The 13540-nt window shown below is 37.7% G+C and overlaps 1 protein-coding gene across 2 annotated transcripts in view; it reads right to left on the reverse strand.

Annotated features, from left to right (window-relative positions):
• Positions 1-13540, reverse strand: part of RNGTT (RNA guanylyltransferase and 5'-phosphatase) — a 180506-nt gene that overhangs the window by 126972 nt on the left and 39994 nt on the right. For both annotated transcript variants that reach the window (XM_082756487.1, XM_082756486.1), the window contains exon 9: positions 4600-4735. In XM_082756487.1, coding sequence (XP_082612613.1) covers positions 4600-4735 — 136 coding nt within the window. The remainder of the gene's footprint in view (positions 1-4599; positions 4736-13540) is intronic.

Here is a 13540-nt window from a genome sequence, read left to right on the forward strand (position 1 = left end):
CAACTGAAGGACTGGAGATGAGCACGAAGTATTGCGGAAAATCTCTCGTCACCCGAGATGTAATTGATCACAGTAAGAACTGTTCGCAAGTAATTTCAGCTTGAAGTGAACCCTAAATGCATTTGAGATTCTCAAAGACAACCGCATGAAAGGCTTACATCAGAAGCCTTAAAGCAAGTTAAGAGTTCACTGAATTCATGGAAATTACCAAAGTTTTATGCATTGTCGCTCTGAATAAAGTTGGAGAGACTACTTAATCTTTTGTATTCTGAACACGTGCAACTGTTTCACTGCATGGCACTGATGAGTTAGAATTCGTCTATTTTCTTTTCTTCTTTCTTACACTTTCAGGATTAATGCAGTGCAATGCCATTTGGGCACTTCATTCTATATTATCGTTCTCTGAAAGCAAAAAAGCTACTTCAAGGAGAGTAAGTATGAACTATGTCAACCTGTAATTAAAGAATTAATTCCAACAGTATTAATTAGCAAAATATGTTAATGCAAAAAAGCCAAATTTTTCTTCACATAGATTAAGAAATCATGCATATATTCAGAGTAAAGGAACAGTTATGAAAATTATCTCTTGGCATGAACGTTAAAGAAATATTGAATTTCAAAGTTAAGCTTCTGATATTTCAAACAGTAAACAAGTTCTAGCATCAGACCTGTTGAAAGGAATTGCAATTGAAAAGAAATATATTCCAAACTTTTTGTTTTTATTATTATTATTTAACTGACCACACAAAGTAACTTAAAAGTCTGCACTATGGAAGTGTTTATCCATCCAAAGATTTTAGTTTTATCTCAAGGTCCATTACTCAACCAAGACTTCATTTCATTTTGCTTTTTACTTTATAAAACAAACAAACAAACAAAAAAACACACTAGTTTTATGCCAAGAGTGAAATATTCAAATAAACTTTAACAACCAAACTTTTACAAAGCAACAAATTAGGAGAAGTTACAGCTCATACCCTAGGTAACTGTGAATGTGTGATGCAACTAATGACTGGCTGTAAATTCTTTCAACTTCTTTTATTCTTAAGAGACAAACTACGAACATGGGAGTCACAAAATGCCAGATCAGAGCCCCTCTCATATGCCTCACAGTCACTGCCATGTTTACATAGACACCAATATATGTGCTCCCCTGCCATCCACCATATGCATATTAGCCCACCTTAGTAAATCACCTGTTTTAAGACACAGAAGAGAGAAGCCGTGCCCCTGAAGAACTATTTAAATAATCCTTTCCAAAGACTTCCTAATAAACCAATTGCTACAAAGCAATGACAGCAAACTATTTGCTCCTTTACAATTCTGTGGTGAGAGACAATGAAGTCAAAGGCAACCTATAATTTAACTCCGAGATAGATGACTTGCCCAACCTCAGCCTGAAAACTTCACCATATCTCAGTAATAAGGTGCAGCTCTTACTCCATGAAGTCTGCATTTCTAATAAAACTCTGAGTCACTTTCCTCAGCAGGAAAGCACTGCACAATTCAAGGTGCCTATAAGGAAAACAAAGGCATCATATGGACAGAACATACTTTACAGCTTATTCTTCACTGGTTTATGACCAGAATAATGTGAAATATATTTGTGCAGTAAGCTTTAAATTCTCAAAACCATCTGAAATCTCTCCCTAACTTATCAATTCTTCCTGTACCTCCTCCAGTGGCAGTCTGGCATTGTAATTTTCCTTCTTAAAGGGCAATTCAGTAGAATTTCTTCCTGAAACTATTAAGGTCCTTCCCAGATTCAGGTCCTACAAAAAAAGTACACTTTATTCCGTGTATCAGCTGATCATTATTAGCAGGATGATTCTGCACACATAGATCTTCATCCATTATAAATAAAAATCTCAAATCTTCTCCTTTCTATCTCAACTTTTGTATGCACCTTCTTTCAATCTCCTTTTTCTCTATAGGCATCCATCAAAGTTATTTCATGGACTCCTAGCCAGTAACACCTGAAGATTCTAATTAATGTCAAAAAGCAGATTTTTCCTTTTAAAGATACTGTTGGTTTAAAGTTAACTGGGTGTTCAACTCATCGCAAAACATCTGTCATTTCAACAAGTTTAGCTGCTTGTGAAATATGATTTAATGAACTATAGCTATGGACTACACTTCCCCCTCCCCTCTGCCCCAAAGTCCTGGTATAGCAAATTACTTTAATAAAGCATTGCATGTGTTATTTAGCCGTGCAGGCTGAAAAAAACAACAGCTTCAGAAGAGCAAGCTCCAGTTTTTTCTCATGCTTCCCTGTATGCTTATAGAGCCAATGCTTTCTTCAACCTTTGGATACTCCTTCAACATCACAGCTAAAGGGTGAGGGAAAAGAAGAAAGAGTCCAAACCCTTGGGCTCAAATGTTTTGGAGAGTGGTGAGCTGAGCACTCTCACTCCCACTGACTGTCTTCTCACCTGACAGGTGAAGTCAGTGTAAGCAGAGCTCTGAAACATGTCCTGACAGAGTGTTCATCCTGTTTACCCCATGGGCCACAAGGGGCACATCACTGAAAGAACTATGTGAAGTGTACTGACCACAGGCAATTTCAGCAAGGGATTCAACTGCAGTTTCAGAAGCTCTGCTATCATCCACAAGCATTGTTTGGGTTAGGAATTAATAATTCCTAGATGGGAAGAATGGGAGGAACTCTCTTCAACAAAAGAGGATTGCAGCATACGGACACTGGCAAGCCATTGCTTTTTTTCAAGAGCCTTAGAAGGAGCAGAAAGAAAAAATAGTACCCATCTTACCTCAACAGTATGGAGCCTAATGTATGCCATTAAGAATATTTTGAATATCCTTACATACGTGGTTAGGAACATGCCTGGCTCCTTCCAGACATGACAGCTTGTGCAACCCCTTTTGAGCTGAGAACATCACATTTACCACAGTATGCTCTCAATTTTTCAGTAAAGCAAAAGGCAGTGGGAACATTACATTTATACCTTGCAACAACGCTCCTCACACAGAATTGAACGATCACAGAACATCCTGAACCGGAAAGCGTTGTGACCCACAAGGGCCACTGAGTCCAACTCCTGGCTCTGCACAGGACCACCCAAAAACCAGGCCATGTGTCTGAGAGCGTTCTCCAAACACTTCTTGAACTCCATCAGGCTCAGTGCTGTGCCTACTGCCCTGGGAAGCCTGTCCCAGTGCCTGACCACCCTCTGGGTGCAGCACCTTTCCCTAACCCCCATCCTGACCCTCCCCTGTCCCAGCTCCATGCCGTGCCCTCGGGTCCTGTCGCTGTCCCCAGAGAGCAGAGCTCAGCGCCTGCCCCTCCGCTCCCCTCGTGAGGGAGCTGCAGGCCGCCATGAGGCCTCCCCTCAGCCTCCTGAACAAACCAAGGCTGAATAAACCAAGGGACCTCAGCTGTCTGACTCATATGTCATCCCCTCTAGGCCCTTCACCATCTTCATAGCCCTCCTTTGGACACTTCCTAACACCTCTGTGGCCTTTTAACACTGTGGCGCCCCAAACTGCACATGGTGCTCAAGGTGAGGCCGCACCAGCGCAGAGCAGAGCAGGACAGCCACTGCCCTCAGCCAGCTCGCAATGCTGTGCCTGATGCACAGATCCATTTCCATATGCTTCCCATGTGTATTCAGTAAGACACGCCAGACACAAAAGTGACATTTAAAGTATACTGACAACAAAGGCCTGAGAAAGGAAAGAAAGTAACAGTGACAATGACAATATGGCCTTCCATACGTGAAAGGTGCACTGAGCTTCAGAAGACCAATATAGAAGAGCAACCCAGATATTCAGCATTTTACCAAGCAAGAGAGACAGCAAGGTAGAACAACTCCACTGCTACTGAAACACGATAAAGTGCATTCATATACCAAACACCTGCCAGGGTAGAAGAGCTAATGTCGTTCTTTTCTTCTGCTAAAATAGGGAGGTCGAAGAAGAAATATTCTCTTCTTGTGGCTACTGTACTGAAAAGCTTAGCAATTAAGAACGCTCCAGGAGAGCTTTTTAGCAAACACAGAGGTTTTACAGCTTGTTTTACAACTAGCTAACAAAGTTCATTAGCACATTTACATAATCTAAATTAGCATGACTGCTTAGAAATGTTTCAGTCAAACAACTAAACCATTTCTAAATTAGTCATTAATTCAAATTAGTTGAAAATAGAGATGACAGAAGCAAAAACATAAGTTTACAAGTCTATCAAAATATCAAAATTTTATCAAATTTTACAAATATTTACATTAACTGGGTTAAATTCACTATGTTTACCGAATCAAAACATAAAGCTATAATGAGAGATGATGTTCTGCATTTATTTCTTTAGATTCTTTTCAAGCTTTTTTTCATACTCAGAGAATGTCATCTCAATACCTTGATTTATTTCAAAGACAAGTAAACAGCTCCCCCCAGAGCAGTTATCATTGCTATTCTGTAGATAAAAAGTGACTTATGAACAGCATGATTCCCACATTCAGCCAGTGGCTGAATCTATTACTCCTAAATCCCATGATTCACTGATCCAAGCCTAAAAAACTTGGTGCTGTTTCTGAACAAAAATAAATTGCTGAAATCATTACAATCATTATACAGTACGCTTCTTACCCCATCTAGAAGAGTGTTTGTTAGATGTGTCCGAAGATCTTTGCGAAATGGAAATTCCAGATTAGATACGTGAAAAATTGAATTGTCTCGATCAATCATGTAAACTTCATTCTTGCCATCAACAAGCATCATGTACCTGCAATGACAATGTTAAGATGTTAAAGATGCATCCTCTAGATCTATTTAATTTATCGTGTTAAAAACAATCCTGACAGATGTTATAAGAGAGCATTTAGAAAGGAACTTTTTATAGTTTAAAATTGAAACTTATTGCTTCAAAAAAGCAGTTAGTTTGATCCAACTATCACCAAGAAAGTTCAGAATAAAAGTTTAAAATATACCTACATGAATGTCACTGTGTAAAGATAAAATTAATAAAGAATAGAGATTTCAAAACACTGTAAGAAATGCATGAGGCTAATTCAGTTAGATTTAACTAAAAAACCTTTCACTCCAATTTTTTTTTTTATTGAGTGGGCAAGAACTTTACCCATTATAAATCTGTAAAGCTTAATTCAAAGAAACATCTTTTCCTGACTATCCAACCCTGCAGTACTACAAAGTCTCAGCCAGATATCAAACCTCTTTTCATTAAAGCACTAGGAAGTTAGATAAGGAACATTCTTCTGTCACAGTACACATAAAGAAAACCCCAAAGCATACTGTGCTATCACAAGCAATTTGTGAGCTTGGTTCAGATGCAAACGTCCAAGTTTTCTTAAAAAAATAAAAATAAAAAAATAAAAAAATCCTTACGTTATGACAGCACTTGGGAGCCCAAGTCAAGAATTTAAGACCTCTTTGTGCTAAACCCACAGAAGATTGTTCTAATCCTATACAGTTTACGTTCTGTATGCGATGAAAAACGGTGAACTAAAAGTCAAAGACTACAGGAGTTTCATCATCAACACCAAAATACCTTGAAATAGAGAAGGCATATTTTTGAAGTCTCCTTTCAGTAAAGAACTTTTCATAATTTTAGTAGTCCTCAAATACACTAACTGTGCTGGGAAGCATACAAAAATTACTTTTCATAATTCAACTAATTCTCCTTGGGAAGTCCTGGTTCTGAAGAAATAACGAGTTATCAGAAGTCTTTTCTGTAATTCACCATCACTCTTACAAGTAATGCCCACAGGATTTCTGCTGTCAGAGCAAAGCAGCAAGCATCCCCCAGAAACCCTTCAGGTGCTTGGTCTACACAGGCAGCTCAGCTGTTGCCAGCACAAATCCCACCTCTCGAAATCAGTAAATCTGATTACAGGAGCACAGATTCACCCATGCAGCTTAAATAAGTACTTCCTTCCACTGATAAGACTACAATCATAACACACTATAGATCAGCTTAACCAATATTTCTCCACAGTACATCGAGATGTTATGTATGCGTTGCACAAAGATAAAGATGACATGTAGGTGCAGAAATACTGAAGTCTTCGGGAGCGATAGGAGTAGATTAAATTAATGCAACTTCAAGAGAACCAAAAGCTGTACAAGATGGTCTATGAAAAAAAATAATTCAATATATGCTTTTAACTAGATGACTTGATGCCAGTTCTTTAGAAGCAAGAATAACCTACAGACAAGATTAGCTCTTCAAACCATGCAAATGTACTTAAAACTAATTTTAAAAAGCAGGTTGTGTTTTTCCTCAAAAATTAAAGAAACCATGGGCAGGGAGAAAGAGGTGTGTAAATGAGGGAAAAATTATGTACGCTATTTTTAAATTTAAGTAAAGTTAACTGACCATCTCTACCACGCTCACACATTCTTTACTGTCTTAAGCACATGCTTTCATTGCAATTTGCCTCAATGAGAAATCAACATCAGAAGCAAGTTCTAATACTTCAAAAGATATAGCACTTACTGTATCACATTTGTAATGATGACACAAGTATTGTTTTGGTAAGAGGTCTTACGACTGATTTTAAAGAAAATAGTCAAAAGGTTTGTTTTCAGCCATCTAAAACAGCTACAGGTTCAGAGGACATAAAGAAGGTTTCACAGAAATCTGTTAGTCAAACATCAAAAGGAAGATTAACAACACCACTTTCTCTAGGTCTTTCACTCAAAATCTATGGTGATTTATTTAAAATTGGGATAGGTCCCCAATTACTGTTGAGATTCCTGCTCTTTCAAACCATGACACTAACATTACATCTCCTCTCTCATAATCTCTTTTTCAACTGTTTCATTTTTAGGTATTTATATCACATTCTAAACAGCAAGAAAAATACAGGACTTAAGGATTGCACACAACGGATTTCCAATCAAAGACCACAAGAAATCACAATTATACTTACTTTAGAGCGCAAGTGAGAATGCATACACTTTGAAGACAAAAAACTGGTCTCATGACAATAAATGAGCCAATTTTAGGCCCTTTTGTATGGATCTCATGATAATATAGTTGCACTTACCAGCTACAGAAGACCTGCTGTGCAGGAGCAAGGCACTAGACTGATTCAGATGTGAGTTTTGAGAAGGTTTTGTTTGGTTTTGTTTTTTCCTTTTAAAGCTAGAAGACTGAAAACATCCCCCCCAATTTAATAAACTACTTTAATATACAGATTTAATACATTCAGTCGTAGCAAGGAAACACAGGCATACACAGCACATTAACGTTTTACTCTCTGCAAACTAGAGCTGGAAAAAAAAATAAGGAAACAGAAGAAATCTATTGCATTATCTCATCCACCACCTTGACACAGAAAATCTCCAAATTACAAACATCTATGCTTAGGTCTATCTTTGAACTGTTTCCCACAACTGCCTTTGGAAACAGCTTGTTTCAAACATATCTCACAATATTCACCTATCTTCTCTCTGTGCTTTTCTCTTTCATGAGAAGAGCTAAGCACATTCTCTTTGTTTTAGAGAACAGGCTATATAAACTATATGAACTTGTACTCTCCCTGTAGAGTAGATTGTATTTAAATTATCATCACATTCACTTTAAGTATCAGAGCTTATTTCAAAGTTATTTCAATTCAGCTTGTAGTTTTGAGGGAAAGCTGTGCCACACATTCCTTTACACATATATAAATTAAAAGTGCAGGTAATTATATTATTTATCTCAGCCCAACAAAAGGGACAAAGTTACCCCTGAATTCCTAATCCAAAAGTCAGAGAACAGCTCAATATAGTGAAGAACAACTCTCCAAAACCTTAACGGCTTTAAAATTTTAGAAATCAAACTTCGGTCAAACCTACCTACCAGCAAGCAAATGCATAAAATTTAGCTCAAAAGCTCAAACTAGTGTTATCTTATACATCTTATTTATCTTACTGGTTACAACCAGTAAGTATTAACGTTAACTTGGAAAGTAATCGCAAAAAAAAAAAAAATTAAAAAAGTTTTTTTAGATCACAGTTTCTTGTTTTTCCATTTTAGCACTGACAGGAAAAACCACAGTTTCACTACCTGTAAAAATCAGTTATAAAAAAGTAACACATACCAATGGCCACCAAACACCCAGGATCGCACACTTAACAGTACCATTTTTTGCTTCTAAGAAAAAATTTCATTTTACTCCTAAGCTACATAACCAGCCAGCAAGTTAACTCAAGCAACTTACTTTTGCCTGGCATTCCATTTATAGCAGGATATTGTGCAAATATTTTTCATAGTTGGACCTTGTTAAGTGAAATTTAAGTGAAGTGAAAGATTTGAGGAATCTTTCAAGTCCCTGGATCCACTTTGTTGAGAATCTCCTCCTAAAGACAACTACAATTAAATTGCACATCCCAAAGCTAATGATATCCAGTATCAAACTGGAAAGTTTTGTGCAACAATTTCAAGTTTTTGAACATTATTAGCACACAGAGAGGGTATTTCCCCCCCAAAAATATTGTCTTCAACTTGATTTTAGTTCTACCTCGAGGCTAAGAATAAATCCCAGTCTTTAAGAGAGACTCAGTAAAAGACTTCAGTAATTTAGAGCAAGATTTTATAGATCATCTGCTCTCCTGTTGTGCAACACACATGAAAAAGAGCAGCAAGGCTGCCAAGAGAAAAGGTAGGTTTAAAATATATGTATGCTTTCAGGAACTTGCCATATTTTAGGCAGCGTACGATAATGCTAACAGCAATTATCCGAAAGCAAGGCCAAAATTAGAATTCACATTTGCAACAAAACATCACATTGCTCTGATTAGAACTAAGCCATGAAATCATCCATTCCTTTAAGTCTCTCTTGTGCTTCAAATCCATCCGTTTTGATTACGAGCTCACACGACAACAGAAGTGACCTATTCCACTGCCTAAGAGCTGTAGGGGATGCAGTGGCTGGGATGGCAGCTGGTTTCTTTATGGAGGGCTGTTATCCTATTGCAAAGCCAGTCTGGCTCTTTGAGATGCATTATACACTTCTAGAATATTTTTGTACACTATAAAGACATAACTTTAATCCACATAATAATCCTACAGGTGTCAAATATAGAAATATTTTTCAGCAAATCAGCTACAAATATTTGCTGTAATTTAGCCACTAAAAGTTAGTAACTTTATTCAACTAACAACCAAAACAAAGCTAGATAATTCCTTAGGTCTTCTATTAAAATTTCTAAGAAATTTCCAAGACTGCCTAAACAGTTTTGTTTCTTTAAGAGGTAGGTATTTCAATTATCTAGAGAAGAAATTCAGTGTCACTGTGATTACAGAAAGCATGACTTGAGAGAAGTGTGGACAAACTCACTTGATGTAAATAAAATAAATGTTCTATACATAAAAACTCTCAATCTGTTCCAAACAACAGAATTCATCAAAACATAAATTGTTACCAACATTAAATGGAAGAAATCTGGTCAAGAATGGACTGACAACTCACAAGTCTTCTATGAGTAGCTGATAACTGAAAGTGTACAAAAAAAAAAAAAAAAAAGCAAATGAGCTACATAACCACGCCAAGGTTTTGGTTAAATTGAGTTTATTAATTAATGAGATTTTCTATTTTTATTATTTAAATTAAAAGGTGTAAGTTCACATGTTTAACATCAGGCTTCACGTTTTCTCCAAGCACACTTCAAGCCTTCTTGGAGAAATCTTGTAGACTGCTGATCATTTCTGAACACACCTGGATGTGTCCTGACAGCTGATATTTGAAGAAGGTAATTAAGGTATTAGCCTTACCAGCACGCACACCAGAAGGCAGAGTAAGCCCCTTGGCAGCACCACATTGGCAAAGAAAGAATAACATCCATTTCTCAAATACGTTCAATAGGAACTAACATGGCATATAGGAGCTTAACCGCCATGTATTGTATTGCATACTGTGAACACTACTTGCAATTACAGCTGTACACTTATTACTAATTATCTCCATTGTGTGAGCACCCAAAAAGCTCCAATTAGGAAGGAGGCCCCATTGTATGAGATTCCCTGTAAGTACACAAGATGACACGGTCCTGTACCAGACAGCTCAGTACGAATTTAAAGCAAGGCAAGTGAATAAAAGAAAAAGACGGGAGCACCAATACAAGAGTAAAGACAGAACTGGTCATTTACCTTCGGTAACTTTACGTAAAACTGGAGAATCGTGTCTGAATGACAAACATCACCTCTCCAAACTGCCAATCTACCCACTACAAACCAACCAATTTTCATTGCAGCCAAAGTTTTAACAAGTGAGTTAAAGAAAAAAGGGTCACAGTGTCCACGCTGGTTAATCTCACCAGCAGGTAAGGTATCTACACTCATAGAAATCATACAATCTAAAGTTTCATTAAAACCTTTTTTTTTTTCCCCACTCGTTTCTGGTCCTGAGGCAAGGCTCATTACTAATTCTAATGAGACATTAGTAGTAACAAGATGATTCAAGAAAATAGGATGACAATTTCATAGGAAAAGAATTACACCTCTTGGCATTAGACAGGCAGATCTCCAAAGCACTTACTAGCGTATAATAACTTCAGTCTTTAAAGAACATTAACCACCAAACATCACCCTGAGAAGTTCTCTTCAGAAATCAATTATTTCTAGCACGCCCAAGTAAAGGCAACTGTTTCAAAGGCCCAGGTTTGCCTTCACATATCTTCTTCATGCAGTCCACATCAGTTGGGCACAAAATACGTGTTGGAGGAACTATTTTATCAAAATTCCATTTTCAGTTTTTGTTGTGGTGGTGGTTTTCACTCAGCTCAATGGCTGACTCAAGCTGTATTGAAAATAAGTTTAAAAACTCACTTTTCTGCTTCATATAGATGTTTTCTTTTCACCATTAAATTTTAAAGTACCCCTCAGGGAAAATATTCTTTGAGCCAAAATACGGCAAATTACTTCGTTTCCCCTTGACCTACAATCAGGAATGAGCAGGATCACATCTCCCAAGCTCCAAACCCAACACTGCATTCACCAGAGCGTGCAGCCTCATTCCTCTTTCCCAGCCGATTAGCACCAACAAATTTGGCTCTGAAAATACTCAACACAGACCCTGACATTCAGCATTGCATTTGCACGTATCTATTTATGGCTAAATCGGTTTCCTACATGTTCAAAGGAGCTTTGCCACTGACATCATCTTACCGTACGCTCTACCTATGTTCCAATTCTCTCTCCCAGCCAAAATCCCAGCAACTACTCTATCGCTAAGGCAATCCATGTTAATTTTGTACTACCCTGAAGGAGTTCTGAAACCTTAAGAACATTAAAACACATAACACAAGATTTGAGACCTCTTCTCAAAATTTGAGACCTTTCTCAAAATTTGAGACCTCTTCTAACACACACACAAAAAAAATAATCTGAAACAAAACAAAACAAAACACCCTACATATAGCAAATGGATTAGTAATAATTTTTAAAGGAGGCTTAAAATCGCAGCTCATACAGGAGCTTTCTTTGTCCCACAGTATTTCTTTAGATGGGCTATATCACTGTTTATTAATTATTTTGACAGGGCATTGACGATGCTTTCTTTTTTTCCCCCTTAAATATGCTTGTGTCTGTACTGCACATTAAAGAAGGAAAAGCTCAAGGAATTCCATCGTCTGCTCTTAAGTGCAAAAGCACGGCAGCTCTTCATTCCCATGGGAGTTCATTACACAGGCTAAAACTCAGCTTTGGGAAAGCTTTGCCCTCCCACACAAACAAGCCTTACCCAATTCAGAATAGCAATTAGTATCGCTAACGTGTTGGCTGACGCACAGGCAACAACAAAGCGCTGTTGTATGTATCATTTTTCATTTCTTAATTTCCTTTTATGACTGGCAACACTTCAAAATCATGAGTGTGCTGCCACTCCTTAGATACATCACCTAGGATGAGGCCACGCCATTCAAGCACTTTACTTAGGATCCTGCCACCCCTTTCTGACAAGACAGCATCAACCGCTGGCCAGACGCATCAGATGCTGTAGAAAGGGCCAGGAGAATGAAAATAAATCGGTGTCCTTTATCCACCAACACTAGGAGATTGTCTATCTGTGTCACTAAGCTGTTTCAGTTCCACGTCCTGGCCTCAATCCAGATTGTGCTGGGACCAGAGTAACAGTCTAAATTAGATGAGTTTGTCGTTGGCCTGTGGCAGATGGAGCAATACACCCTAAAGCCCCAAGAAACGGGGAAGGCGCAGCTTGCTTCCTTCTTACATTAATTGCTGCTGGCAATGGTCACCGCTTCTGACTGGCTCCTGAAGGATGACAAAACCTGGACACAGGGACACTAACAGAGGAAGTTCTGGGAAGATTCAGAATATTATTTCCATTGTGCAAACAAAAGGAAAACAGTAACTTTCTAATTAGCACACTAGCAGCTATGTCACAAATACCATTTTCATGTTCGTACTCACACTTTCGTTTGTGCAAGCAAATAGTGTTCCTGACAGCATGAAGCAGCTACACGTAAGCAGCTGTGGCATTACGTACCTGACGTGGTAATCCAAATTCTGAAGGAAAATAAAAAAAAGTAGAAAACTACACACAGGCCCCCTGGGAGTTAGACTGCTCTGAACATACCAACGCTTCCTATTTCTCTCAAATACTTCTAGGTTAAGTTCTATTATCAACTCTTCTCGCAATATTTTAACCAAAAACTAAGTAGCTTCTGACTGACAGTAACTTCCAATTAACAGCCTCCAGCTCCAGTATTTTGTATTCACGACCTTGCATTTTCTGCAACTAAATATCCTTCCACTTTATTATTTTGCTCCTCAGTGTCTTCAGTGACTTGCCTCTTTATTTGTTTGTCAGAACATATTTGGTTTCTGTTTCAAAAATTATCTTATTAAGAACATAAAACCGGTCCCAACACCTGATATTCAGGACCTCCACTTATGGCTTTCCATATATTTTCTTCCAAGACCTCCCACTGCCATTTTCTTTCAACCCATTCAACCCATTCTTGACCTGTCCTGCAATTAGAGCAAACTTCATTAGATCCAGTCTCTGTAATAAATCAAAAATTTCGTCAAGGTTCATAGGCATGAGATCTGACACTATTCCTTCCTTAAGAAGAATAATTAAAAAAAAAAAAAATCATTTACATGGCATATGAACTGCAACTTAAATGAATGCACTCAGAAGAAATGAAACTCCTCTCTACTGGAGACTGAATTCCTCCCTCCTCCTGACCCCTTTAATTAGTTCCCTTCATTTATCCAAATCTGTCAATCTAGAAAGAAATATCACCGACCTACTGTTACCTTTCATTGCATCCACAATGCTTTAAATTTAAAGCAAAGCCTTTTCATCAATGAACCAAACTTACCCTCTACAATCAAGATTTTATTTTTTTTAATTTTCTCAATATTAAAATACTGCCTTATATGCTGCTACTTAGTAAATAAACATCTCTCTCAATACAACCAGAAGCACCTCTACTTGTCAATAAATAAATTCTTCTCCAACTAATCCCGGAAAGAGAAGGTGGAATTCAGCTTCTGATTAAGTTTCCTAGTTGTAAGGTGTCTACTTCAGGGTGACATTAACAGCTCCCTAGGCTTCAA

Source organism: Aythya marila, assembly GCF_965140915.1.
Source record: "Aythya marila genome assembly, chromosome: 3".
In the NCBI taxonomy this organism is placed as follows: domain Eukaryota; kingdom Metazoa; phylum Chordata; class Aves; order Anseriformes; family Anatidae; genus Aythya; species Aythya marila.